General features: G+C 35.3%; 1 protein-coding gene across 1 annotated transcript in view; it reads right to left on the reverse strand.

The window, feature by feature from the left end:
* Nucleotides 1–2965: 2965 nt before the first annotated feature.
* Nucleotides 2966–27310, reverse strand: part of LOC132558201 (probable cytochrome P450 49a1) — a 28689-nt gene continuing 4344 nt past the window's right edge. The window contains exons 3-10 of the mRNA XM_060222735.1: nucleotides 25308–25533; nucleotides 23671–23849; nucleotides 23145–23334; nucleotides 17722–17986; nucleotides 9210–9376; nucleotides 6478–6559; nucleotides 4590–4793; nucleotides 2966–3106 (exon numbers count right to left, since the gene is read on the reverse strand). Of these exons, the coding sequence (XP_060078718.1) occupies nucleotides 2966–3106; nucleotides 4590–4793; nucleotides 6478–6559; nucleotides 9210–9376; nucleotides 17722–17986; nucleotides 23145–23334; nucleotides 23671–23849; nucleotides 25308–25533 (1454 nt within the window). The remainder of the gene's footprint in view (nucleotides 3107–4589; nucleotides 4794–6477; nucleotides 6560–9209; nucleotides 9377–17721; nucleotides 17987–23144; nucleotides 23335–23670; nucleotides 23850–25307; nucleotides 25534–27310) is intronic.

Here is a 27310-nt window from a genome sequence, read left to right on the forward strand (position 1 = left end):
ACTACAGTACAGCTATGTAACATCCTCAAACATCACCTAGAGAATGTAATAGTTGTTCCTAATAAATCTCCACTACATAGTTAATACAAGGTACGACTAGGAGTTAAGTGAGGATTCTCAACCGCGCCACAGGTCTATATACAATGTAATACATATATACTAATTGAAATAAGACAAGATGTTTACATGTCTACACAGTGTGTAACACGGAGACAGTATATGAAATACCAGATGTTTACATGTCTACACAGTGTGTAACACGGAGACAGTATATGAAATACCAGATGTTTACATGTCTATACAGTGTGTAACACGGAGACAGTATATAAAATACTAGATGTTTACATGTCTATACAGTGTGTAACACGCAGACAGAACATAAAATACTGGATGTTTACATGTCTACACAGTGTGTAACACGGAGACAGTATATAAAATACTAGATGTTTACATGTCTATACAGTGTGTAACACGCAGACAGAACATAAAATACTGGATGTTTACATGTCTACACAGTGTGTAACACGGAGACAGTATATAAAATACTAGATGTTTACATGTCTATACAGTGTGTAACACGCAGACAGAACATAAAATACTAGATGTTTACATGTCTACACAGTGTGTAACACGGAGACAGTATATAAAATACTAGATGTTTACATGTCTATACAGTGTGTAACACGGAGACAGTACATATAAATACTGGATGTTTACATGTCGATACAGTGTGTAACACGGAGATAGTATATAAAATACTAGATGTTTACATGTCTACACAGTGTGTAACACGGAGACAGTATATAAAATACTAGATGTTTACATGTCTATACAGTAACACGTATATACATTTTATATATTTTTCATTGTTCAGTGATCGGCAGTACTAACTTTATTGGATTTTGTTTATTACTGACTAGTCTTTATCACATGTAAATATAAGCCTGACTATCAATACAGAAAACGTCAGCAATAGGTGTATTAAATTATGTAAAGAAGTATCAAAGAAAAGTGAAAAATCATACGTAAGATGAAAATATAGCGACGGATTTTAATATAATGTATGAAATCATAATAATAAGGGTCGTACGGAGTTTAGTATCAAAAATCACATTTAGAAAAACAGGAAGCTTCGAAAAACTCTACCTTATTCAGATTTAAAAAGCCATATGCTTGCTGTGTGGTTATAAAGTGTCCCATTTTCTATCTCCATAGTTATAAAGTGTACCGTTTTCTATCCCTATAGTTATAAAGTGTATCGTTTTCTATATCTATAGTTATAAAGTGTACCGTTTTCTATCTCTATAGTTATAAAGTGTCCCATTTTCTATCTCCATAGTTATAAAGTGTACCGTTTTCTATCCCTATAGTTATAAAGTGTATCGTTTTCTATATCTATAGTTATAAAGTGTACCGTTTTCTATCTCTATAGTTATAAAGTGTCCCATTTTCTATCTCCATAGTTATAAAGTGTACCGTTTTCTATCCCTATAGTTATAAAGTGTATCGTTTTCTATATCTATAGTTATAAAGTGTCCCATTTTCTATCTCCATAGTTATAAAGTGTACCGTTTTCTATCTCCATAGTTATAAAGTGTACCGTTTTCTATCCCTATAGTTATAAAGTGTATCGTTTTCTATATCTATAGTTATAAAGTGTCCCATTTTCTATCTCCATAGTTATAAAGTGTACCGTTTTCTATCCCTATAGTTATAAAGTGTATCGTTTTCTATATCTATAGTTATAAAGTGTCCCATTTTCTATCTCCATAGTTATAAAGTGTACCGTTTTCTATCTCCATAGTTATAAAGTGTACCGTTTTCTATCCCTATAGTTATAAAGTGTATCGTTTTCTATATCTATAGTTATAAAGTGTCCCATTTTCTATCTCCATAGTTATAAAGTGTACCGTTTTCTATCTCCATAGTTATAAAGTGTACCGTTTTCTATCCCTATAGTTATAAAGTGTATCGTTTTCTATATCTATAGTTATAGTCCCATTTTTGTCTCTATAGTTATAAAGTGTACCGTTTTCTATCTCTATAGTTATAAAGTGTATCGTTTTCTATCCCTATAGTTATAAAGTGTACCGTTTTCTATCACTATAGTTATAAAGTGTACCGTTTTCTATATCTATAGTTATAAAGTGTACCGTTTTCTATCTCTATAGTTATAAAGTGTATCGTTTTCTATATCTATAGTTATAAAGTGTACCGTTTTCTATATCTATAGTTATAAAGTGTACCGTTTTCTATCTCTGTAGTTATAAAGTGTACCGTTTTCTATCTCTATAGTTATAAAGTGTACCGTTTTCTATCCCTATAGTTATAAAGTGTATCGTTTTCTATCCCTATAGTTATAAAGTGTATCTTTTCTATATCTATAGTTATAAAGTGTACCGTTTTCTATCTTTATAGTTATAAAGTGTACCGTTTTCTATCTCTACAGTTATAAAGTGTATCGTTTTCTAGCTCTATAGTTATAAAGTGTATCGTTTTCTGTCTCCTTAGTTATAAAGTGTACCGTTTTCCATATCTATAGTTATAAAGTGTACCGTTTCCTAGCTCTATAGTTATAAAGTGTATCGTTTTCTAGCTCTATAGTTATAAAGTGTATCGTTTTCTGTCTCCTTAGTTATAAAGTGTACCGTTTTCCATATCTATAGTTATAAAGTGTACCGTTTTCTAGCTCTACAGTTATAAAGTGTACCGTTTTCTATCTCTACAGTTATAAAATGTACCGTTTTCTATCTCTATAGTTATAAAGTGTACCGTTTTCTATCTCTATAGTTATAAAGTGTACCGTTTTCTTTCTTCATAGTTATAAAGTGTACCGTTTACTTCCTTTATGACTTGAAGTTGTGTCGTTTAGATTGAAGGTATCAATAGTGAATAATGCCTAAATGCTATGTTAATTGTGCACAAAAAGGAGTCATATTTGATTTCTGTCTTGAACACAAATATATTAAGGAGCTTCCGGAGGGGTGGTCGTTTTCCGTCTCTCCAAAATGAACTTGGTCTTTTCCAGAGGCGTGGCGAATGTACAGTACCTATACGGTATATCATCTATCCCGGGCGGTAGCTCAAACCGGTACATTCTAAATATCTGTAAAACAGTTCAAAATTTATTAACACAACTGAAAGATGTAGCAGTTTGTTCCATTACAATGGTCGTCCATTATATTTTATCAATTTGATATTCAATTCAATATAATATTTTATCAAATTATCGATCTGATAATATTTTATACGAAAATCGACAATCTGGCAATGGAGAGTGTTGAAAATGCATATTTCCTATTTCTTGCCATTAAATCGTAAGTCTATTTATCTGTCAAGAAATATATTCATATGCAACTTATCTTAAACTTTCAGAAATCTATTAATTCCAAATCGATTGAAATTAGGGTTTATGTTACTTTTGTCGATATATGTTTAAGTAGATTTACTCTAAGATGAACTTTCTTAAAGCCACTTCATATTTTCAATGTGAAACGCGTGGTTCCTAACATCAGCTTTTGTATGGGTACTGGGTGACCGCCTCACCGACAAACCGGGACGGTGACCACAGATGACGGAGATAATAAAGGCCAATTATAGAGTGTTATATCACAATGAAATGGTAAACCTACACATGGTAGTGAACACCTTGTCAACCGCCAACAGGTTAGAACGAATGTCCTTAATGTAAACGGACACCATCATGAACGTATCTAGCAGTATGGCTTTTTGTTTTTTGTTTTGTGGAACAGAATTTCTCGTTTGAGTTGTCATTGCCCTCATTGTAAAATGATGTTACTGCTGTTCCTGTTAGTACAGTAAGCAGGACTGCTACGTATAAATGGTCAATACATGGTCCTTGATAAAAGTTGGACCTCTGCTACATTCAAGATTGCTGACATATTGAAAATCATATCATCGCTATTTCTTCTCACTGGAAAATTGAAGAAAGGGATTGCAGGAATGATCGTCTATAGCATTTGGACCTTTACTACACTTGAGATCGCCACAATGGCTGTAATATTGTAAGCCTAATTCTCCCGAGAGAAAACTATCGAAGTAGAACATGCGATATTGAAATGTGGGTGATAAAAACGACCTGAAGTGTAATGAGGACCTGTTCTACATGATAAATTTGTTTAAGATCGAGAGACCAGATTTTTAGCTTAATCATTTTTCTGGTCAGCAATATCCCTGCATCTCCAACCTATGGAATTTACATGTCACAATGGATACGCTGTCAATGGACCTGTTCCCATTATCACAATTTTCGTCAACTGACGGACACACTTTTATTGACGACGGTTTACATCGCGGGTGTCTTCGATAAAGCAGAAAACGCTTACTCTTCTGGAACACCTGGTCTAATTATCCTTGTACTTTTTCAGGAGTCTCCGTTTCAATCTTTCTTTTGTTCATATATTGCCTTATTTTTACGGAATTTGAGTTTAAATTATGATTATGCTGGCATGTTGGTATTTTCTTAATGTTTTCTGTTAACTACTCATTTGTCTTTTATACAATCCTTACATGTTTTAATTGTCCTACTAACCCACTGGGAAAATACCGTATAAATTTTCCGAACAAACCTTAGCCATACAGATGTACATTTCCTGCTCGGCAAATCTCTGACCAATGCACTTGCGTGGTCCGAATCCGAAGGGGAGATGAGCAAACGGGTTTACGTCTGTCCTTCCGACCCCTCGAATCCAGCGCTCCGGGATGAACTGGTTCTGTTGTGGAAAATATTTCTCATCCCGACAGATGACCCCGTTACATAGGACCAACGTGGTCTGAAAAGAGACTTTAGAATTTACCATGCTATCTTAAAAAAAACTATGAAATAATATCAACCGAAACCCCTGTACATAACTATAATTAGAAAAACGAATAACTAGACAATTTTCCACATATGTCATACCTAAGTCAGCTGTTGACTGTGGTCAGCTTTTAATTTCTTTTTCTTTCTATGAAATCGCATATAATGTATATGATAACCTTAACATCTATGTGTCTTTCTGAAAAAAAACCCCACTAAATCACTAAATGGCCGCGGGACGACACAAGCTGGCAATCCTCTTTTCAGCTATAATTACGAGGTATAAAGTGATATTTATGTATGAACTTCACACTTCCGAGATAAATGTACAAAGCTAAATGTGTTGCTGTTAGGTTTAAAAAATGATTATCATAATTACTGATTTAAAGTGTTATGTGATCTGAATATGTTATCACTATTGTGAGGAAATGTATTGGCTATATTTATCAAATCGGTTTGTAAGTATGTATGGAACTGTTGTGTACTGTTAATGTTGTGTTCGTTGCCTATGACAACAAATGGGAATTCCCGCGGAAAAAATGATTCTTGCGATTGACTGCTGCTCTGATAAGGGTGTTTAAGAATGATTTATTTTATTTCCTTTCAAGAAGAAAGATTTAAAGATAAGGTATTAAAAGTAAATTTAAAGGTTGGTTGTCGACTTTTCATATGCAGTAGTGTGTAACATGGTTTACTGACATACTTAATATGGTGCCAGTTAGTGCGACAAACTTTAGACATTTAGGTCAACCTAGGTTAGTAGTAAAGACACGCCATAATGCATTATCAATAACATCACAAAGCAACATATACCACTACATTATCGTCACAGTTTGATTGAGTTTACGATGACAGAACCTTATATTGGAATTTTATTTCAGTCCATGTAAATCTTAATTAAACCAAGATTGAAATGACGGGTGTCGTCGATGAAGCATAGTGTGCTTTCCCTTCCGGAACACCTGGTCTTATTCACATGGTTTGTAGGGAGTCTTTCTACTTTTTTTCTTTTGTTCACACTTGCGTTCGTTTTATTGAAGCTCTATTAGAGTCTATTGACATTTTAGTATGTTTTCCTATAGGTTTGCTGTTTATTTATTAATATTTTATTAAAACACAAAGCCTCAATATATATCAATTGCCGTGAATACGAACTACAGCCCCTTTCACTTAACTACTTGTTTAACAATATGAGTGTGAAACCTCTCGTTGTAACCGTCGATGATATGAAAGCTGTAGATATATTTTACTAGATGTGGAGAAATCAAGTGACGTGTTCCTTTAGGTATGAGTTGAATATGTGTGCTTATTACCGCTTAATTTCTAACATGTCTTTCAAACTTTGAAGTTTCGGGTTCCATAAATTTTTTCATTACTTATCTCTGTTGATTGATGGCGGTTTAAATATATGATAATTAGCTACCGGTTTTAAGCAATGATTTAAAAGAAGTTCCTGAGGACAGGAACGATTGACCACATATCGAGTGAAAACCGACAAGTCGAAATAGCTTTATTCTATCAATAATCGAACAGACGGGGAATTTCTATAATTTCTATAATTTTAAATGTTGAAATATCTTATCGTGAGCGAAATAAAATAACTATTCACCTTTACCCTTGAGAATTATATGATACGGAAAAGTAAGAAAAGTACCTACCCCTTTAGGTACATTGTAGCCCTTCAAAACAATATCGGAATCTAGTGTCCGGGCAGTTCCGCCACAGATTGGGAAAACCAGTCTGTTGAAAAAATAATACCAAATAAGATCGTTAAGGTATGGTCTTAGACCCAGGTTCATCTACATTCAAAAGTATACAAAACATGCGTTAATGAATAACACAACTTAATAAAAATAAATATTGAATTAGATTCAGTCACACAATCAATAAAACCATAAAGTTGTTTCGTACTCCTTGGATTTGTCCGTGATGATAAGTGCCTGAATGGTCACTCTAGCCGCTAATCTGAAGAAAAAGCGTTATCGCAATTTGTTTAAAATGTAACTGTACTATCATTAATTTTCTTCTTTAAACAACATATTTTCCTTAATGTAATTTTGACTTTCTAACAATTTGTGCAAGAAGCATATGAGAAATATTAGCAATTTTACTGCAAATCCAAGTTGATACCAAAAGTACAAATAAAACAACTATAATGGTAACACCAGTTAGTGGTACAACATAAACAAATACAGTGGTAACACCCGTTAGTGGTACAACTTTAACAGATATAGTGGTAACACCCGTAAGTGGTACAACTTTAACAGATATAGTGGTAATTCCGGTTAGTGGTACAACTTTAACAAATATAACGATAATACCCGTTAGTGGTAAAACTTTAACAAATATAGTGGTTACATCCGTTAGTGGTACAACTTTAACAGATATAGTGGTAACACCCGTTAGTGGTAAAACTTTAACAGATATAGTGGTAATACCCGTTAGTGGTACAACTTTAAGAAATATCGTGGTAATTCCGGTTAGTGTTACAACAATCACAAATATAGTGATAATACCCGTTAATGGTACAACTTTAACAGATATAGTGGTAATTCCGGTTAGTGGTACAACTTTAACAGATATAGTGGTAACACCTGTTAATGGTACAATTTTAACAAATATAGTGGTAACACCCGTTAGTGGTACAACTTTAACAGATATAGTGGTAATTCCGGTTAGTGGTAAAACTTTAACAAATATAGTGGTAATTCCGGTTAGTGTTACAACAATAACAAATATAATGATAATACCCGTTAATGGTACAACTTTAACAGATATAGTGGTAATTCCGGTTAGTGGTACAACTTTAACAGATATAGTGGTAACACCTGTTAATGGTACAACTTCAACAAATATAGTGGTAACACCCGTTAGTGGTACAACTTTAACAGATATAATGGTAATACCCGTTAGTGGTACAACTTTAACAAATATAGTGGTAATTCCTGTTAGTGGTATAACTTTAACAAATATAGTGGTAATTCCTGTTTGTGGTACAACTTAAACAGCTATAGTGGTAAGTGGTAACACCCATTAGTGGTACAACTTTAACAGATATAGTGGTAATTCCGGTTAGTGGTACAACTTTAACAAATATAGTGGTAATTCCGGTTAGTGGTACAACTTTAACAGATATAGTGGTAACATCCGTTAGTGGTACAACTTTAACAGATATAGTGGTAACACCCGTTAGTGGTACAACTTTAACAGATATAGTGGTAACACCAGTTAGTGGTACAACTTTAACAGATATAGTGGTAACACCCGTTAGTGGTACAACTTTAACAGATATTTTGGTAACACCCGTTAGTGGTACAACTTAAAAAGCTAAAGTGGGAAGTGGTAACACCCGTTAGTGGTACAACTTTAACAGATATAGTGGTAATACCCGTTAGTGGTACAACTTTAACAAATATAGTGGTAATTCCGGTTAGTGGTACAACTTTAACAAATATAGTGGTAATACCCGTTAGTGATACAACTTTAACAAATATAGTGGTAACACCCGTTAGTGGTATAACTTTAACAGATATAGTGGTAACACCCGTTAGTGGTACAACTTTAACAAATATAGTGGTAACACCCGTTAGTGGTATAACTTTAACAGATATAGTGGTAATACCCGTTAGTGGTACAACTTTAACAAATATAGTGGTAATTCCTGTTAGTGGTACAACTTTAACAAATATAGTGGTAATTCCGGTTAGTGGTACAACTTTAACAAATATAGTGGTAATTCCGGTTAGTGGTACAACTTTAACAAATATAGTGGTAATACCCGTTAGTGATACAACTTTAACAGATATAGTGGTAACACCCGTTAGTGGTATAACTTTAACGGATATAGTGGTTACACCCGTTAGTGGTACAACGTTAACAAATATAGTGGTAACACCCGTTAGTGGTACAACTTTAACAGATATAGTGGTAACACCCGTTAGTGGTACAACTTTAACAGCTATAGTGGTAACATCCGTTAGTGGTACCAATAGCTACACGTAAATAAAATTAAACGTCCATCAACTGTCTCGATAGGAACTCTCGTCCTCGTAGGTTGACACTAGCAGGATTCAAGATTTTCAAAATGTACTCAAAAACCTAAGGTAATTGACCCATAGATACATGATATCACAAATAGGGAAGGAGACATTTTAACAGAGACAATGTACATTATATATAACATAATGATTAAGGAATTCTTATCGAAACAGACAACAGCCAAATAAAGATAATGTTAATGAATGTGATACGTTTAGTTGGCAATTTTTCCAGCAATCTTGTCAGAACACCGTAAACGAACGACGAAAATTAACATCATCCTATTTATTGATGTTTTGAGGTAACACAAAGAGGAGAAAGACAGCGTGGTGGACATTAACATAATAAGTACCGTAATGACTCTTTCACGCACGCCTTTAGGTATGTAAGTCTGTCGATAACCTCCATGGTCAACTGCCCATCCTCGGGTATCACATCACACAACTCCTCATACAGATTGATTTGTTTGTCTTGGTGTTTGGCAAGGAAGTAAAACAGAAAAGTCATAGCATTGGCGGTCTGTAAACATAACACAAACATAACATTGGTGGTCTGTAGACATAATAACACAAACATAACATTGGTGGTCTGTAAACATAACACAAACATAACATTGGTGGTCTGTAAACATAACACAAACATAACATTGGTGGTCTGTAAACATAACAGAAACATAATATTGGTGGTCTGTAGACATAATAACACAAACATAACATTGGTGGTCTGTAGACATAATAACACAAACATAACATTGGTGGTCTGTAAACATAACACAAACATAACATTGGTGGTCTGTAAACATAACACAAACATAACATTGGTGGTCTGTAAACATAACAGAAACATAATATTGGTGGTCTGTAGACATAATAACACAAACACAGCATTGGTGGTCTGTAAACATAACACAAACATAACATTGGTGGTCTGTAGACATAACAGAAACATAATACTGGTGGTCTGTAAACATAACACAAACATAACATTGGTGGTCTGTAAACATAACAGAAACATAACATTGGTGGTCTGTAGACATAACAGAAACATAATATTGGTGATCTGTAGACATAATAACACAAGCATAACATTGGTGGTCTGTAAACATAACAGAAACATAACATTGGTGGTCTGTAGACATAACACAAACATAATATTGGTGATCTGTAGACATAATAACACAAGCATAACATTGGTGGTCTGTAAACATAACAGAAACATAACATTGGTGGTCTGTAGACATAACACAAGCATAACATTGGTGGTCTGTAAACATAACAGAAACATAACATTGGTGGTCTGTAGACATAACAGAAACATAACATTGGTGATCTGTAGACATAACACAAACATAACATTGGTGGTCTGTAAACATAACAGAAACATAACATTGGTGGTCTGTAGACATAACACAAACATAACATTGGTGGTCTGTAGACATAATAACAGAAACATAACATTGGTGATCTGTAGACATAACACAAACATAACATTGGTGGTCTGTAGACATAACAGAAACATAACATTGGTGGTCTGTAGACATAACACAAACATAACATTGGTGGTCTGTAGACATAATAACAGAAACATAATATTGGTGATCTGTAGACATAATAACACAAACATAACATTGGTGGTCTGTAAACATAACAGAAACATAATATTGGTTATCTGTAGACATAATAACACAAACATAACATTGGTGGTCTGTAGACATAATAACAGAAACATAACATTGGTGATCTGTAGACATAACACAAACATAACATTGGTGGTCTGTAAACATAACAGAAACATAATATTGGTGATCTGTAGACATAACAGAAACATAACATTGGTGGTCTGTAAACATAACAGAAACATAATATTGGTGATTTGTAGACATAACACAAACATAACATTGGTGGTCTGTAGACATAATAACAGAAACATAACATTTTTGGTGGTCTGTAAACATAACAGAAACATAATATTGATGATCTGTAGACATAACACAAACATAACATTGGTGGTCTGTAGACATAATAACAGAAACATAACATTGGTGGTCTGTAGACATAACAGAAACATAATATTGGTGATCTGTAGACATAACACAAACATAACATTGGTGGTCTGTAGACATAACAGAAACATAATATTGGTGATCTGTAGACGTTACACAAACATAGCATTGGTGGTCTGTAGACATAACAGAAACATAATATTGGTGATTTGTAGACATAACACAAACATAACATTGGTGGTCTGTAAACATAACAGAAACATAATATTGGTGATCTGTAGACATAATAACACAAACATAATATTGGTGATCTGTAGACATAACACAAACATAACATTGGTGGTCTGTAAACATAACAGAAACATAACATTGGTGGTCTGTAGACATAACAGAAACATAATATTGGTGATCTGTAGACATAATAACACAAACATAACATTGGTGGTCTGTAAACATAACAGAAACATAATATTGGTGATCTGTAGACATAATAACACAAACATAATATTGGTGATCTGTAGACATAACACAAACATAACATTGGTGGTCTGTAAACATAACAGAAACATAATATTGGTGATCTGTAGACATAATAACACAAACATAACATTGGTGGTCTGTAGACATAATAACGCAAACATAGCATTGGTGGTCTGTAGACATAATAACACAAACATAACATTGGTGGTCTGTAAACATAACAGAAACATAACATTGGTGATCTGTAAACATAACAGAAACATAATATTGGTGGTCTGTAGACATAATAACACAAACATAACATTGGTGATCTGTAGACATAATAACACAAACATAACATTGGTGGTCTGTAGACATAACACAAACATAACATTGGTGGTCTGTAGACATAATAACACAAACATAACATTGGTGGTCTGTAGACATAACACAAACATAACATTGGTGGTCTGTAGACATAACACAAACATAACATTGGTGATCTGTAGACATAATAACACAAACATAACATTGGTGGTCTGTAGACATAATAACAGAAACATAACATTGGTGGTCTGTAAACATAACACAAACATAACATTGGTGGTCTGTAGACATAACAGAAACATAATATTGGTGATCTGTAGACATAACACAAACATAACATTGGTGGTCAAACATAACACAAACATAATATTGGTGATCTGTAGACATAATAACACAAACATAATATTGGTGATCTGTAGACATAATAACGCAAACATAGCATTGGTGGTCTGTAGACATAATAACACAAACATAACATTGGTGGTCTGTAAACATAACAGAAACATAACATTGGTGGTCAAACATAACAGAAACATAATATTGGTGATCTGTAGACATAACACAAACATAACATTGGTGGTCTGTAACATAACAGAAACATAACATTGGTGATCTGTAGACATAATAACACAAACATAACATTGGTGGTCTGTAGACATAATAACACAAACATAATATTGGTGATCTGTAGACATAACAGAAACATAACATTGGTGGTCTGTAGACATAATAACACAAACATAACATTGGTGGTCTGTAGACATAATAACACAAACATAACATTGGTGGTCTGTAGACATAATAACACAAACATAACATTGGTGGTCTGTAAACATAACAGAAACATAACATTGGTGGTCTGTAACATAACAGAAACATAACATTGGTGATCTGTAGACATAACACAAACATAACATAACATAATAACAGAAACATAATATTGGTGATCTGTAGACATAACACAAACATAACATTGGTGGTCTGTAGACATAACAGAAACATAACATTGGTGGACATAACACAAACATAACATTGGTGGTCTGTAAACATAACAGAAACATAACAGACATAGACATAACACAAACATAATATTGGTGTTCTGTAGACATAATAACACAAGCATAACATTGGTGGTCTGTAAACATAACAGAAACATAACATTGGTGGTCTGTAGACATAACACAAGCATAACATTGGTGGTCTGTAAACATAACAGAAACATAACATTGGTGGTCTGTAGACATAACAGAAACATAACATTGGTGATCTGTAGACATAACACAAATATAACATTGGTGGTCTGTAGACATAATAACAGAAACATAATATTGGTGATCTGTAGACATAACACAAACATAACATTGGTGGTCTGTAGACATAACAGAAACATAACATTGGTGGTCTGTAGACATAACACAAACATAACATTGGTGGTCTGTAGACATAATAACAGAAACATAATATTGGTGATCTGTAGACATAATAACACAAACATAACATTGGTGGTCTGTAAACATAACAGAAACATAATATTGGTTATCTGTAGACATAATAACACAAACATAACATTGGTGGTCTGTAGACATAATAACAGAAACATAACATTGGTGATCTGTAGACATAACACAAACATAACATTGGTGGTCTGTAAACATAACAGAAACATAATATTGGTGATCTGTAGACATAACAGAAACATAACATTGGTGGTCTGTAAACATAACAGAAACATAATATTGGTGATTTGTAGACATAACACAAACATAACATTGGTGGTCTGTAGACATAATAACAGAAACATAACATTGGTGGTCTGTAAACATAACAGAAACATAATATTGGTGATCTGTAGACATAACACAAACATAACATTGGTGGTCTGTAGACATAATAACAGAAACATAACATTGGTGGTCTGTAGACATAACAGAAACATAATATTGGTGATCTGTAGACATAACACAAACATAACATTGGTGGTCTGTAGACATAACAGAAACATAATATTGGTGATCTGTAGACGTTACACAAACATAGCATTGGTGGTCTGTAGACATAACAGAAACATAATATTGGTGATTTGTAGACATAACACAAACATAACATTGGTGGTCTGTAAACATAACAGAAACATAATATTGGTGATCTGTAGACATAATAACACAAACATAATATTGGTGATCTGTAGACATAACACAAACATAACATTGGTGGTCTGTAAACATAACAGAAACATAACATTGGTGGTCTGTAGACATAACAGAAACATAATATTGGTGATCTGTAGACATAATAACACAAACATAACATTGGTGGTCTGTAAACATAACAGAAACATAATATTGGTGATCTGTAGACATAATAACACAAACATAATATTGGTGATCTGTAGACATAACACAAACATAACATTGGTGGTCTGTAAACATAACAGAAACATAATATTGGTGATCTGTAGACATAATAACACAAACATAACATTGGTGGTCTGTAGACATAATAACGCAAACATAGCATTGGTGGTCTGTAGACATAATAACACAAACATAACATTGGTGGTCTGTAAACATAACAGAAACATAACATTGGTGATCTGTAAACATAACAGAAACATAATATTGGTGGTCTGTAGACATAATAACACAAACATAACATTGGTGATCTGTAGACATAATAACACAAACATAACATTGGTGGTCTGTAGACATAACACAAACATAACATTGGTGGTCTGTAGACATAATAACACAAACATAACATTGGTGGTCTGTAGACATAACAGAAACATAATATTGGTGATCTGTAGACATAGTAACACAAACATAACATTGGTGATCTGTAGACATAATAACGCAAACATAGCATTGGTGGTCTGTAGACATAATAACACAAACATAACATTGGTGGTCTGTAGACATAATAACAGAAACATAACATTGGTGGTCTGTAAACATAACACAAACATAACATTGGTGGTCTGTAGACATAACAGAAACATAATATTGGTGATCGGTAGACATAACACAAACATAACATTGGTGGTCTGTAAACATAACACAAACATAATATTGGTGATCTGTAGACATAATAACACAAACATAATATTGGTGATCTGTAGACATAATAACGCAAACATAGCATTGGTGGTCTGTAGACAATAACACAAACATAACATTGGTGATCTGTAGACATAATAACGCAAACATAACATTGGTGGTCTGTAAACATAACAGAAACATAACATTGGTGGTCTGTAGACATAACAGAAACATAATATTGGTGATCTGTAGACATAACACAAACATAACATTGGTGGTCTGTAAACATAACAGAAACATAACATTGGTGATCTGTAGACATAATAACACAAACATAACATTGGTGGTCTGTAGACATAATAACACAAACATAATATTGGTGATCTGTAGACATAACAGAAACATAACATTGGTGGTCTGTAGACATAATAACACAAACATAACATTGGTGGTCTGTAGACATAATAACACAAACATAACATTGGTGGTCTGTAGACATAATAACACAAGCATAACATTGGTGGTCTGTAAACATAACAGAAACATAACATTGGTGGTCTGTAGACATAACAGAAACATAACATTTGTGATCTGTAGACATAACACAAACATAACATTGGTGGTCTGTAGACATAATAACAGAAACATAATATTGGTGATCTGTAGACATAACACAAACATAACATTGGTGGTCTGTAGACATAACAGAAACATAACATTGGTGGTCTGTAGACATAACACAAACATAACATTGGTGGTCTGTAGACATAATAACAGAAACATAATATTGGTGATCTGTAGACATAATAACACAAACATAACATTGGTGGTCTGTAAACATAACAGAAACATAATATTGGTGATCTGTAGACATAACACAAACATAACATTGGTGGTCTGTAGACATAATAACAGAAACATAACATTGGTGGTCTGTAGACATAACAGAAACATAATATTGGTGATCTGTAGACATAACACAAACATAACATTGGTGGTCTGTAGACATAACAGAAACATAATATTGGTGATCTGTAGACGGTACACAAACATAGCATTGGTGGTCTGTAGACATAACAGAAACATAATATTGGTGATTTGTAGACATAACACAAACATAACATTGGTGGTCTGTAAACATAACAGAAACATAATATTGGTGATCTGTAGACATAATAACACAAACATAATATTGGTGATCTGTAGACATAACACAAACATAACATTGGTGGTCTGTAAACATAACAGAAACATAACATTGGTGGTCTGTAGACATAACAGAAACATAATATTGGTGATCTGTAGACATAATAACACAAACATAACATTGGTGGTCTGTAAACATAACAGAAACATAATATTGGTGATCTGTAGACATAATAACACAAACATAATATTGGTGATCTGTAGACATAACACAAACATAACATTGGTGGTCTGTAAACATAACAGAAACATAATATTGGTGATCTGTAGACATAATAACACAAACATAACATTGGTGGTCTGTAGACATAATAACGCAAACATAGCATTGGTGGTCTGTAGACATAATAACACAAACATAACATTGGTGGTCTGTAAACATAACAGAAACATAACATTGGTGATCTGTAAACATAACAGAAACATAATATTGGTGGTCTGTAGACATAATAACACAAACATAACATTGATGATCTGTAGACATAATAACACAAACATAACATTGGTGGTCTGTAGACATAACACAAACATAACATTGGTGGTCTGTAGACATAATAACACAAACATAACATTGGTGGTCTGTAGACATAACAGAAACATAATATTGGTGATCTGTAGACATAGTAACACAAACATAACATTGGTGATCTGTAGACATAATAACGCAAACATAGCATTGGTGGTCTGTAGACATAATAACACAAACATAACATTGGTGGTCTGTAGACATAATAACAGAAACATAACATTGGTGGTCTGTAAACATAACACAAACATAACATTGGTGGTCTGTAGACATAACAGAAACATAATATTGGTGATCGGTAGACATAACACAAACATAACATTGGTGGTCTGTAAACATAACACAAACATAATATTGGTGATCTGTAGACATAATAACACAAACATAATATTGGTGATCTGTAGACATAATAACGCAAACATAGCATTGGTGGTCTGTAGACAATAACACAAACATAACATTGGTGATCTGTAGACATAATAACGCAAACATAACATTGGTGGTCTGTAAACATAACAGAAACATAACATTGGTGGTCTGTAGACATAACAGAAACATAATATTGGTGATCTGTAGACATAACACAAACATAACATTGGTGGTCTGTAAACATAACAGAAACATAACATTGGTGATCTGTAGACATAATAACACAAACATAACATTGGTGGTCTGTAGACATAATAACACAAACATAATATTGGTGATCTGTAGACATAACAGAAACATAACATTGGTGGTCTGTAGACATAATAACACAAACATAACATTGGTGGTCTGTAGACATAATAACACAAACATAACATTGGTGGTCTGTAGACATAATAACACAAACATAACATTGGTGGTCTGTAAACATAACAGAAACATAACATTGGTGGTCTGTAAACATAACAGAAACATAACATTGGTGGTCTGTAGACGTAACACAAACATAACATTGGAATTTCACCTTGACCTCCCCTTTATCTTCGGTATTGGAGTGATAACGAAGTTTTAATTTTCATGTAAAGACTAATTGAAATCAGCTTTACAAAACTGTTGAGTGACTTTTTGTACAATGTGATAAAACTCTTTATATTTGATATATACTTAATCCTAGTTATCGTAAGTATCAACACATTACTTTTTCATTGAACAATATATATAATTATTTTTAAAAATCGCTATATATGTCTGGATCAAAATGTTGGGTTTTTCTGATAACATATCTTCTTATATATCAAAGTAGCATTCATAACGGATTTTTTTTCTGGGAATGACACATCAGAGCTTATTTTCTGCTAAGTGAATAATGAACACGTACGGAATCGATACCGGCGACAAACACGTCTATCAGAATCCGTTTGGTCATGTCAGGAGTCATACCGGAAGTTGATAACAGGTCAAACAGCAGGTTGTCCTCGATATCGTAGTTACAGAATTGCTGTGAGTCCTGTGCGTCACTTGAGTCCTGTGCGTCACTTGAGTCCTCTGCGTCACTTTGTGGCTCGATCACGTTCTGTGTGTCACGGCAGTGTGGAGTATTTCGTACTTTTGTCAATGCTTCATCTATATAGTTTTCGCATACACTGTAAAAAAGTATGTAAATCCTAGGAATAACTAATAATGAATAATAATAATAATGCAAACATGGTTTATAGAATGATGTTAAGTGTGATGGAATTATCAATAACCTGTAGCTAGTATTTACAAGGGTTACATTCTCTCTATCTGAGTGGCATATTGTAGCTAGTATTTACCAGGGTTACATTCTCTCTATCTGAGTGGCATATTGTAGCTAGTATTTACCAGGGTTACATTCTCTCTATCTGAGTGGCATATTTTATCTAGTATTTACCTGGGTTACATTCTCTCTATCTGAGTGGCATATTGTAGCTAGTATTTACCAGGGTTACATTCTCTCTATCTGAGTGGCATATTGTAGCTAGTATTTACCAGGGTTACATTCTCTCTATCTGAGTGGCATATTGTAGCTAGTATTTACCAGGGTTACATTCTCTCTATCTGAGTGGCATATTGTAGCTAGTATTTACCAGGGTTACATTCTCTCTATCTGAGTGGTATATTGCGGCTAGTATTTACCAGGGTTACATTCTCTCTATCTGAGTGGTATATTGCGGCTAGTATTTACCAGGGTTACATTCTCTCTATCTGAGTGGTATATTGCGGCTAGTATTTACCAGGGTTACATTCTCTCTATCTGAGTGGCATATTGTAGCTAGTATTTACCAGGGTTACATTCTCTCTGAGTGGCATATTGTAGCTAGTATTTACCAGGGTTACATTCTCTCTGAGTGGCATATTGTAGCTAGTATTTACCAGGGTTACATTCTCTCTATCTGAGTGGTATATTGTGGCTAGTATTTACCGGGGTTACATTCTCTCTATCTGAGTGGTATAATGTGGCTAGTATTTACCAGGGTTACATTCTCTCTATCTGAGTGGTATATTGTGGCTAGTATTTACCAGGGTTACATTCTCTCTATCTGAGTGGTATATTGTGGCTAGTATTTACCGGGGTTACATTCTCTCTATCTGAGTGGTATAATGTGGCTAGTATTTACCGGGGTTACATTCTCTCTATCTGAGTGGTATAATGTGGCTAGTATTTACCGGGGTTACATTCTCTCTATCTGAGTGGTATATTGTGGCTAGTATTTACCGGGGTTACATTCTCTCTATCTGAGTGGCAAGTATTTACCGGGGTTACATTCTCTCTATCTGAGTGGTATATTGTGGCTAGTATTTACCAGGGTTACATTCTCTCTATCTGAGTGGCATATTGTAGCTAGTATTTACCAGGGTTACATTCTCTCTATCTGAGTGGCATATTGTAGCTAGTATTTACCAGGGTTACATTCTCTCTATCTGAGTGGCATATTGTAGCTAGTATTTACCAGTATTTATCTGAGTGGCATATTGTAGCTAGTATTTACCAGGGTTCTCTCTATCTGAGTGGCATATTGTAGCTAGTATCTACCAGGGTTACATTCTCTCTATCTGAGTGGTATATTGTAGCTAGTATTTACCAGGGTTACATTCTCTCTATCTAAGTGGTACATTGTGGCTAGTATTTACCAGGGTTACATTCTCTCTATCTGAGTGGTATATTGTGGCTAGTATTTACCGGGGTTACATTCTCTCTATCTGAGTGGTATATTGTGACTAGTATTTACCAGGGTTACATTCTCTCTATCTGAGTGGTATATTGCGGCTAGTATTTACCAGGGTTACATTCTCTCTGAGTGGCATATTGTAGCTAGTATTTACCAGGGTTACATTCTCTCTATCTGAGTGGTATATTGCGGCTAGTATTTACCAGGGTTACATTCTCTCTGAGTGGCATATTGTAGCTAGTATTTACCAGGGTTACATTCTCTCTATCTGAGTGGTATATTGCGGCTAGTATTTACCAGGGTTACATTCTCTCTGAGTGGTATATTGTGGCTAGTATTTACCAGGGTTACATTCTCTCTATCTGAGTGGTATGTTGCGGCTAGTATTAACCAGGGTTACATTTTCTCTATCTGAGTGGTATATTGTGGCTAGTATTTACCAGGGTAACATTCTCGCTATCTGAGTGGTACATTGTGGCTAGTATTTACCAGGGTTACATTCTCTTTATCTGAGTGGCATATTGTGGCTAGTATTTACCAGGGTTATATTCTCTCTATCTGAGTGGTATATTGTAGCTAGTATTTACCAGGGTTATATTCTCTCTATCTGAGTGGTATATTGTAGCTAGTATTTACCAGGGTTACATTCTCTCTATCTGAGTGGTATATTGCGGCTAGTATTTACCAGGGTTACATTCTCTCTATCTGAGTGGTATATTGTAGCTAGTATTTACCAGGGTTACATTCTCCCTATCTGAGTGGTACATTGTGACTAGTATTTACCAGGGTTACATTCTCTCTGAGTGGTATATTGTGACTAGTATTTACCAGGGTTACATTCTCTCTATCTGAGTGGTATATTGTGGCTAGTATTTACCAGGGTTACATTCTCTCTAGCTGAGTGGTATATTGTAGCTAGTATTTACCAGGGTTACATTCTCTCTGAGTGGTATATTGTGGCTAGTATTTACCAGGGTTACATTCTCTCTGAGAGGTATATTGTGGCTAGTATTTACCAGGGTTACATTCTCTCTGAGTGGTAAATTGTGACTAGTATTTACCAGGGTTACATTCTCTCTAGCTGCGTGATATATTGTGGCTAGTATTTACCAAGGTTACATTTTCTATGAGTGGTATATCGTGGCTAGTATTTACCAGGGTTACATTCTCTCTGAGAGGTATATTGTGGCTAGTATTTACCAGGGTTACATTCTCTCTGAGTGGTAAATTGTGACTAGTATTTACCAGGGTTACATTCTCTCTAGCTGCGTGATATATTGTGGCTAGTATTTACCAAGGTTACATTCTCTCTGAGTGGTATATCGTGGCTAGTATTTACCAGGGTTACATTCTCTCTATCTGAGAGGTATGTTGTGACTAGAATTAACCAGGGTTACGTTCTCTCTATCTGAGTGGTATATTGTGACTAGTATTTACCAGGGTTACATTCTCTATGAGTGGTATATTGCGGCTAGTATTTACCCGGGTTACATTCTCTCTATCTGAGTGGTATATTGTGGCTAGTATTTACCGGGGTTACATTCTCTCTATCTGAGTGGTATATTGTGGCTAGTATTTACCAGGGTTACATTCTCTCTATCTGAGTGGTATATTGCGGCTAGTATTTATCAGGTTTACATTATCGTATAATTTTTAAAATTCCTATAACCTAAGGCTGGTCTCGATCCACGATTTCTTGGTGGTATACTTCTACATTCTATTGTCCTGTAGGTGGAATATTAATTCGACCTACTACTGTCCTGTAGGTGGAGGTACTAATTCTACCTACTACTGTCCTGTAGGTGGGGTACTAATTCTATCTTCTATTGTCCTGTAGGTGGAGTACTATTTCTACCTTCTATTGTCCTGTAGGTGGGGTACTAATTCTATCTTCTATTGTCCTGTAGGTGGAGAACTAATTCTACCTACTACTGTCCTGTAGGTTGAGTACTAATTCTACCTTCTATTGTCCTGTAGGTGGAGGTACTAATTCTACCTTTTATTGTCCTGTAGGTGGGGGTACTAATTCTACATTCTATTGTCCTGTAGGTGGGGTACTAATTCTACCTTATATTGTCCTGTAGGTGGAGGTACTAATTCTACCTTCTATTGTCCTGTAGGTGGAGTACTATTTCTACCTTCTATTGTCCTGTAGGTGGAGGTACTAATTCTACCTTCTATTGTCCTGTAGGTGGAGAACTAATTCTACCTTCTATTGTCCTGTAGGTGGAGAACTAATTCTACCTACTACTGTCCTGTAGGTTGAGTACTAATTCTACCTTCTATTGTCCTGTAGGTGGAGGTACTATTTCTACCTTTTATTGTCCTGTAGGTGGGGGTACTAATTCTACATTCTATTGTCCTGTAGGAGAACTAATTCTACCTACTACTGTCGCGTAGATGGATTATTAATTCTACCTACTACTATCCTGTAGGTGGAGTACTAATTCTACCTACTACTGTCCTGTAGATGGAGTACTAATTCTACCTTCTATTGTCCTGTAGGTGAAGTACTAATTCTACCTACTACTATCCTGTAGGTGGGTTACTAATTCTACCTAATATTGTCCTGTAGGTGGGGATACTAATTCTACCTACTACTGTCATGTAGGTGGGGTTACTAATTCTACCTACTATTGCCCTGTAGGTGGGGGTACTAATTCTACCTTCTATTGTCCTGTAGGTGGAGTACTAATTCTACCTACTACTGTCCTGTAGGTGGAGGTACTAATTCTACCTTCTATTGTCCTGTAGGTGGAGAACTAATTCTACCTACTACTATCCTGTAAGTGGGGTTACTTATTCTACCTTCTACTATCCTGTAGGTGAAGGTACTAATTCTACCTAATATTGTCCTGTAGGTGGGGAACTAATTCTACCTACTACTGTCATGTAGGTGGGGTTACTAATTCTACCTAATATTGTCCTGTAGGTGGGGGTACTAATTCTACCTTCTACTATCCTGTAGGTGAGGGTACTAATTCTACCTACTACTGTCCTGTAGGTGGAGGTACTAATTCTACCTTCTATTGTCCTGTAGGTGGAGTACTATTTCTACCTTCTATTGTCATGTAGGTGGAGGTACTAATTCTACCTTCTATTGTCCTGTAGGTGGAGAACTAATTCTACCTACTACTGTCCTGTAGGTGGAGTACTAATTCTACCTTCTATTGTCCTGTAGGTAGAGGTACTAATTCTACCTTCTATTGTCCTGTAGGTGGGGGTACTAATTCTACATTCTATTGTCCTGTAGGTGGAGAACTAATTCTACCTACTACTGTCCTGTAGGTGGAGGTACTAATTCTAACTTCTATTGTCCTGTGGGTGGAGTACTAATTCTACCTTCTATTGTCCTGTAGGTGGAGAACTAATTCTACCTACTACTGTCCTGTAGGTGGAGTACTAATTCTACCTACTACTGTCCTGTAGGTGTGGGTACTAATTCTACCTTCTATTGTCCTGTAGGTGGGGGGGCACTAATTCTACCTACTATTGTCTTGTTGGTGGGGGTACTAATTCTACCTTATATTGTCCTGTAGGTCTAACTAATTCTACTTCCTACTGAGAACGTTATTTTCTGTTGATACAATAAATACGAAATAAAACATACCGAGAGAGAAAATCTGCAGCTTGCTCAAACCTTCTGTACATTGGTGTGCGGAATACGGTGTACAGAGGAAGTCGGTACGTGGATTCCCCAAACACCTCCAGGTATGTCTTAGTATGCTTCATCAACTCTGAGGTGTTACTATCCATCGTGATACAACCAAGTCGAGTGTTAAAACACAACATCCCAACACCTGCAACATGAGGGCAATACAGTGGTGTTTCTGGGATTAGTAAGATGTGTTAATGACTTAACGTTATAAGAATATGCATAGTGCATACGAAACATGAAACACAAGTTCAGGCTACGATTTAAAGTTATTGACGCAACTAGAGAGACCCCATACAACGCCATGACCATAGCCATACTTTATGGTATTTTCGCGGAAACAAAATCACGTGACAAAACCATGTATCACCACCTAGATAAGAAATCAACCTGTGATGTCTGGACTTACACATACTAAACCTCATAGGATTCGAATCTTTTCGAGAGATTATATAACATTCCAAAGCTTATATTTACTTACATTCAGCGGTGTATTCCATCAGCTGATCAGGCAGGTTGTCTAGCACGTCTCTGTGTTGAAACTTTGCCACAAAGTCGTCAGCAATTTGGCCAATGCGGTTGGCATATTTGGTCATAGCCTTTGGTCTCATCATCGCCTTTTGTGTTGGACTTCGCAAGGCGTACCACTCTTCGCCCTTCCTTGGAGGGATAACAGACAAGAAAATCCCAACACGTCAACACAATCATAATCAATATAACTACGGCAAAGACTTACATGGAGAAAAATTACGAGGAGAATAAGACCAGGTGTTCCGGAAGAGTACACATCTTCTGCTTCATCGTCGACATCCAAGATGTAAACCTTGGTCAACCCAAGTAAGTAATGTCACGTTCTCAAATGAGAACAAGGTATACAACAATAGAATCAACAGACAAACTAACGAGCATCAAACACGTCAAGCTTCAATTCACTGTGAAATAGAATATTTCCCAATGATATTACAATGACGACCGTAAAACTTCCCCATGATTTTCCTGAACCTACTTTTTTGAAACCCTGTATGATGAGTTTGTCCGTCAGTTGATGATTTCTTGAATGGAAATCATGAAAATGGAAACAGGCCCTTAAATACCGAGCGACTGCGACAAATAAACACAATAGGTTGGGGATGCATGGTTCTTCCTGTCCAGAAATGGAAAATCCATAGAAAGGAAATTGAAATCATCACCCTTATCATAAAGTTTCGTTGTAGAAAAAGATCGAGATAAGCAGATGATGTAGAAGAATCTGTGGTGACCTTAATCTCCAGTTCTGGTGGGTATATACGATGGACGTTTTAACTAAATTTCTTGTTATTTAAAAACAAGACGTTATCAATATATCCGAACATGAAATTTTAACAACTTTTCAAGGCCCTTGTGACCTGTCTTTATAACCTCTACGATAAATTCATCCTCGTTTGAAAAACAAAACAGATTAGACAACAGAGGGTCGCAGTTAGTTCCCATACAGGTATAACAACAGCTTGTTGGAAAATCAATACCAACAAACTCAACGAAGATGTTGTCAACCAGACATTTGATCATTTTCATGATTATGTCCTCAGTATATTTCTTCTTTAGATGCATTTTTCAGGAAATACGCTTCAGTATAGTTTTTTTTCTAAAAGAAAACTCTCATAACAAACGAAGAAAGGTGTTCATTCAGTTGAGAACGGAGATATGGCGGTGTTCACAGTGGAAAAGCACGCTCTTATAGATATCTTTTTTGTAATAAAAGGGGTGTTGAAGATTGGTCAGAAGCTCTTTGGAATCCACAGATTCATGAGACTCCTGAAATACTACAAGGAGAATAAGACTATTTGTTCCGGAATGGAAACCGTCTTTTGCTTCATTGACGACATCCGCCATGGAAACCTTGGTCAATCAAAGTAAGTAGTGTAACGTTTCCAAATGAGAACAAGGTATCCTATTTAAACACGAAGAACATACAACAAAACTAACATGATCGTGCCAATACGCTTTCCAAACGTGAGTGCAGCTACATTTTTTATATTGGATAATTTGAATAATGAAGTATGTTAGAAAAGACTAGTTAAACATTATCATGTTTACGTATAATGAGTGGAACGAGGTATATTTCTACGACTGACTTACAACGTGACAAGGCCGGCTCTTGCGCCCTTCCGGCGGTCATACGTGTTTGCCATCAGACTGACTCCCCGATATGGAAGCCTGGACTCAGTCCTGAACACGGCGGCGATATCGACTGGGTCATAAACACACACTATCCAGTTGTTGCCTGCTCGGATTTTAACCAGAGGTCCGTACCGCTCACGGTAACTTTCAAACAGATCGGACAATTTCCGCACATCATAATTTGCTGCAAATAAATGATGAATAATGAATTGTTCAAACTGGTCACATAATCGGTTATTTTGGCTGTATAAAAGACACAAGCGAATAGCACAAGTTAATACAAAGACTGTACAAAAGACACGCACGTGAATAACACAATTAATACGAAGATTGTACAAATGACACACAAGTGAAAAGCACAATTTAATACGAAGTAACAAAGAATAGAGCCAAACAATGAGTTTAAGGACATCACATACAACTAAGACATCTTATAAATGGACATCTAAGACATCTTATAAACGGACATCTAAGACATCTTATAAATGGACAACTAAGACATCTTATAAACGGACAACTAAGACATCTTATAAATGGATATCTAAGACATCTTATCAATGGACATCTAAGACATCTTATAAATGGACAACTAAGACATCTTATAAACGGACAACTAAGACATCTTATAAATGGACATCTAAGACATCTTATAAACGGACATCTAAGACATCTTATAAACGGACAACTAAGACATCTTATAAATGGACAACTAAGACATCTTACAAACGGACAACTAAGACATCTTATAAACGGACAACTAAGACATCTTATCAATGGACAACTAAGACATCTTATAAACGGACAACTAAGACATCTTATAAACGGACAACTAAGACATCTTATAAATGGACATCTAAGACATCTTATAAACGGACAATTAAGACATCTTATAAACGGACAACTAAGACATCTTATAAATGGACAACTAAGACATCTTATAAACGGACAACTAAGACATCTTATAAATGGACATCTAAGACATCTTAAAAACGGACAACTAAGACATCTTATAAACGGACAACTAAGACATCTTATAAACGGACAACTAAGACATCTTATAAACGGACAACTAAGACATCTTATAAACGGACAACTAAGACATCTTATAAACGGACAACTAAGACATCTTATAAACGGACAACTAAGACATCTTATAAACGGACAACTAAGACATCTTATAAACGGACAACTAAGACATCTTATAAACGGACAACTAAGACATCTTATAAATGGACAACTAAGACATCTTATAAACGGACAACTAAGACATCTTATAAACGGACAACTAAGACATCTTATAAATGGACAACTAAGACATCTTATAAATGGACAACTAAGACATCTTATAAACGGACAACTAAGACATCTTATAAATGGACAACTAAGACATCTTATAAACGGACAACTAAGACATCTTATAAACGGACAACTAAGACATCTTATAAACGGAGAGGCTAACAAGATCTTTCACTACATGAGAACGTATACATTGAAAATTTCAGCTCGAACATGAGGCCGATGTCTGTGATGGAAGTGAATTATACTCACTGAACGGTCACAGCTCGAACATGAGGTCGATGTCTGTGATGGAAGTGAGAGGCTCACTGAAGATCTTTCAGCTCGAACATGAGGCCGATGTCTGTGATGGAAGTGAAAATTTCAGCTCGAACATGAGGCCGATGTCTGTGATGGAAGTGAATTATACTCACTGAACGGTCACAGCTCGAACATGAGGCCGATGTCTGTGATGGAAGTGAATTATACTCACTGAACGGTCTCAGCTCGAACATGAGGCCGATGTCTGTGATGGAAGTGAATTATACTCACTGAACGGTCACAGCTCGAACATGCGGCCGATGTCTGTGATGGAAGTGAATTATACTCACTGAACGGTCTCAGCTCGAACATGAGGCCGATGTCTGTGATGGAAGTGAATTATACTCACTGAACGAACGGTCTCA

The sequence above is a fragment of the Ylistrum balloti genome, unplaced genomic scaffold, assembly GCF_031769215.1.
Source record: "Ylistrum balloti isolate Yb309-2 unplaced genomic scaffold, AGI_CSIRO_Ybal_v1 Utg370770, whole genome shotgun sequence".
Classification (NCBI taxonomy): Eukaryota; Metazoa; Mollusca; class Bivalvia; order Pectinida; family Pectinidae; genus Ylistrum; species Ylistrum balloti.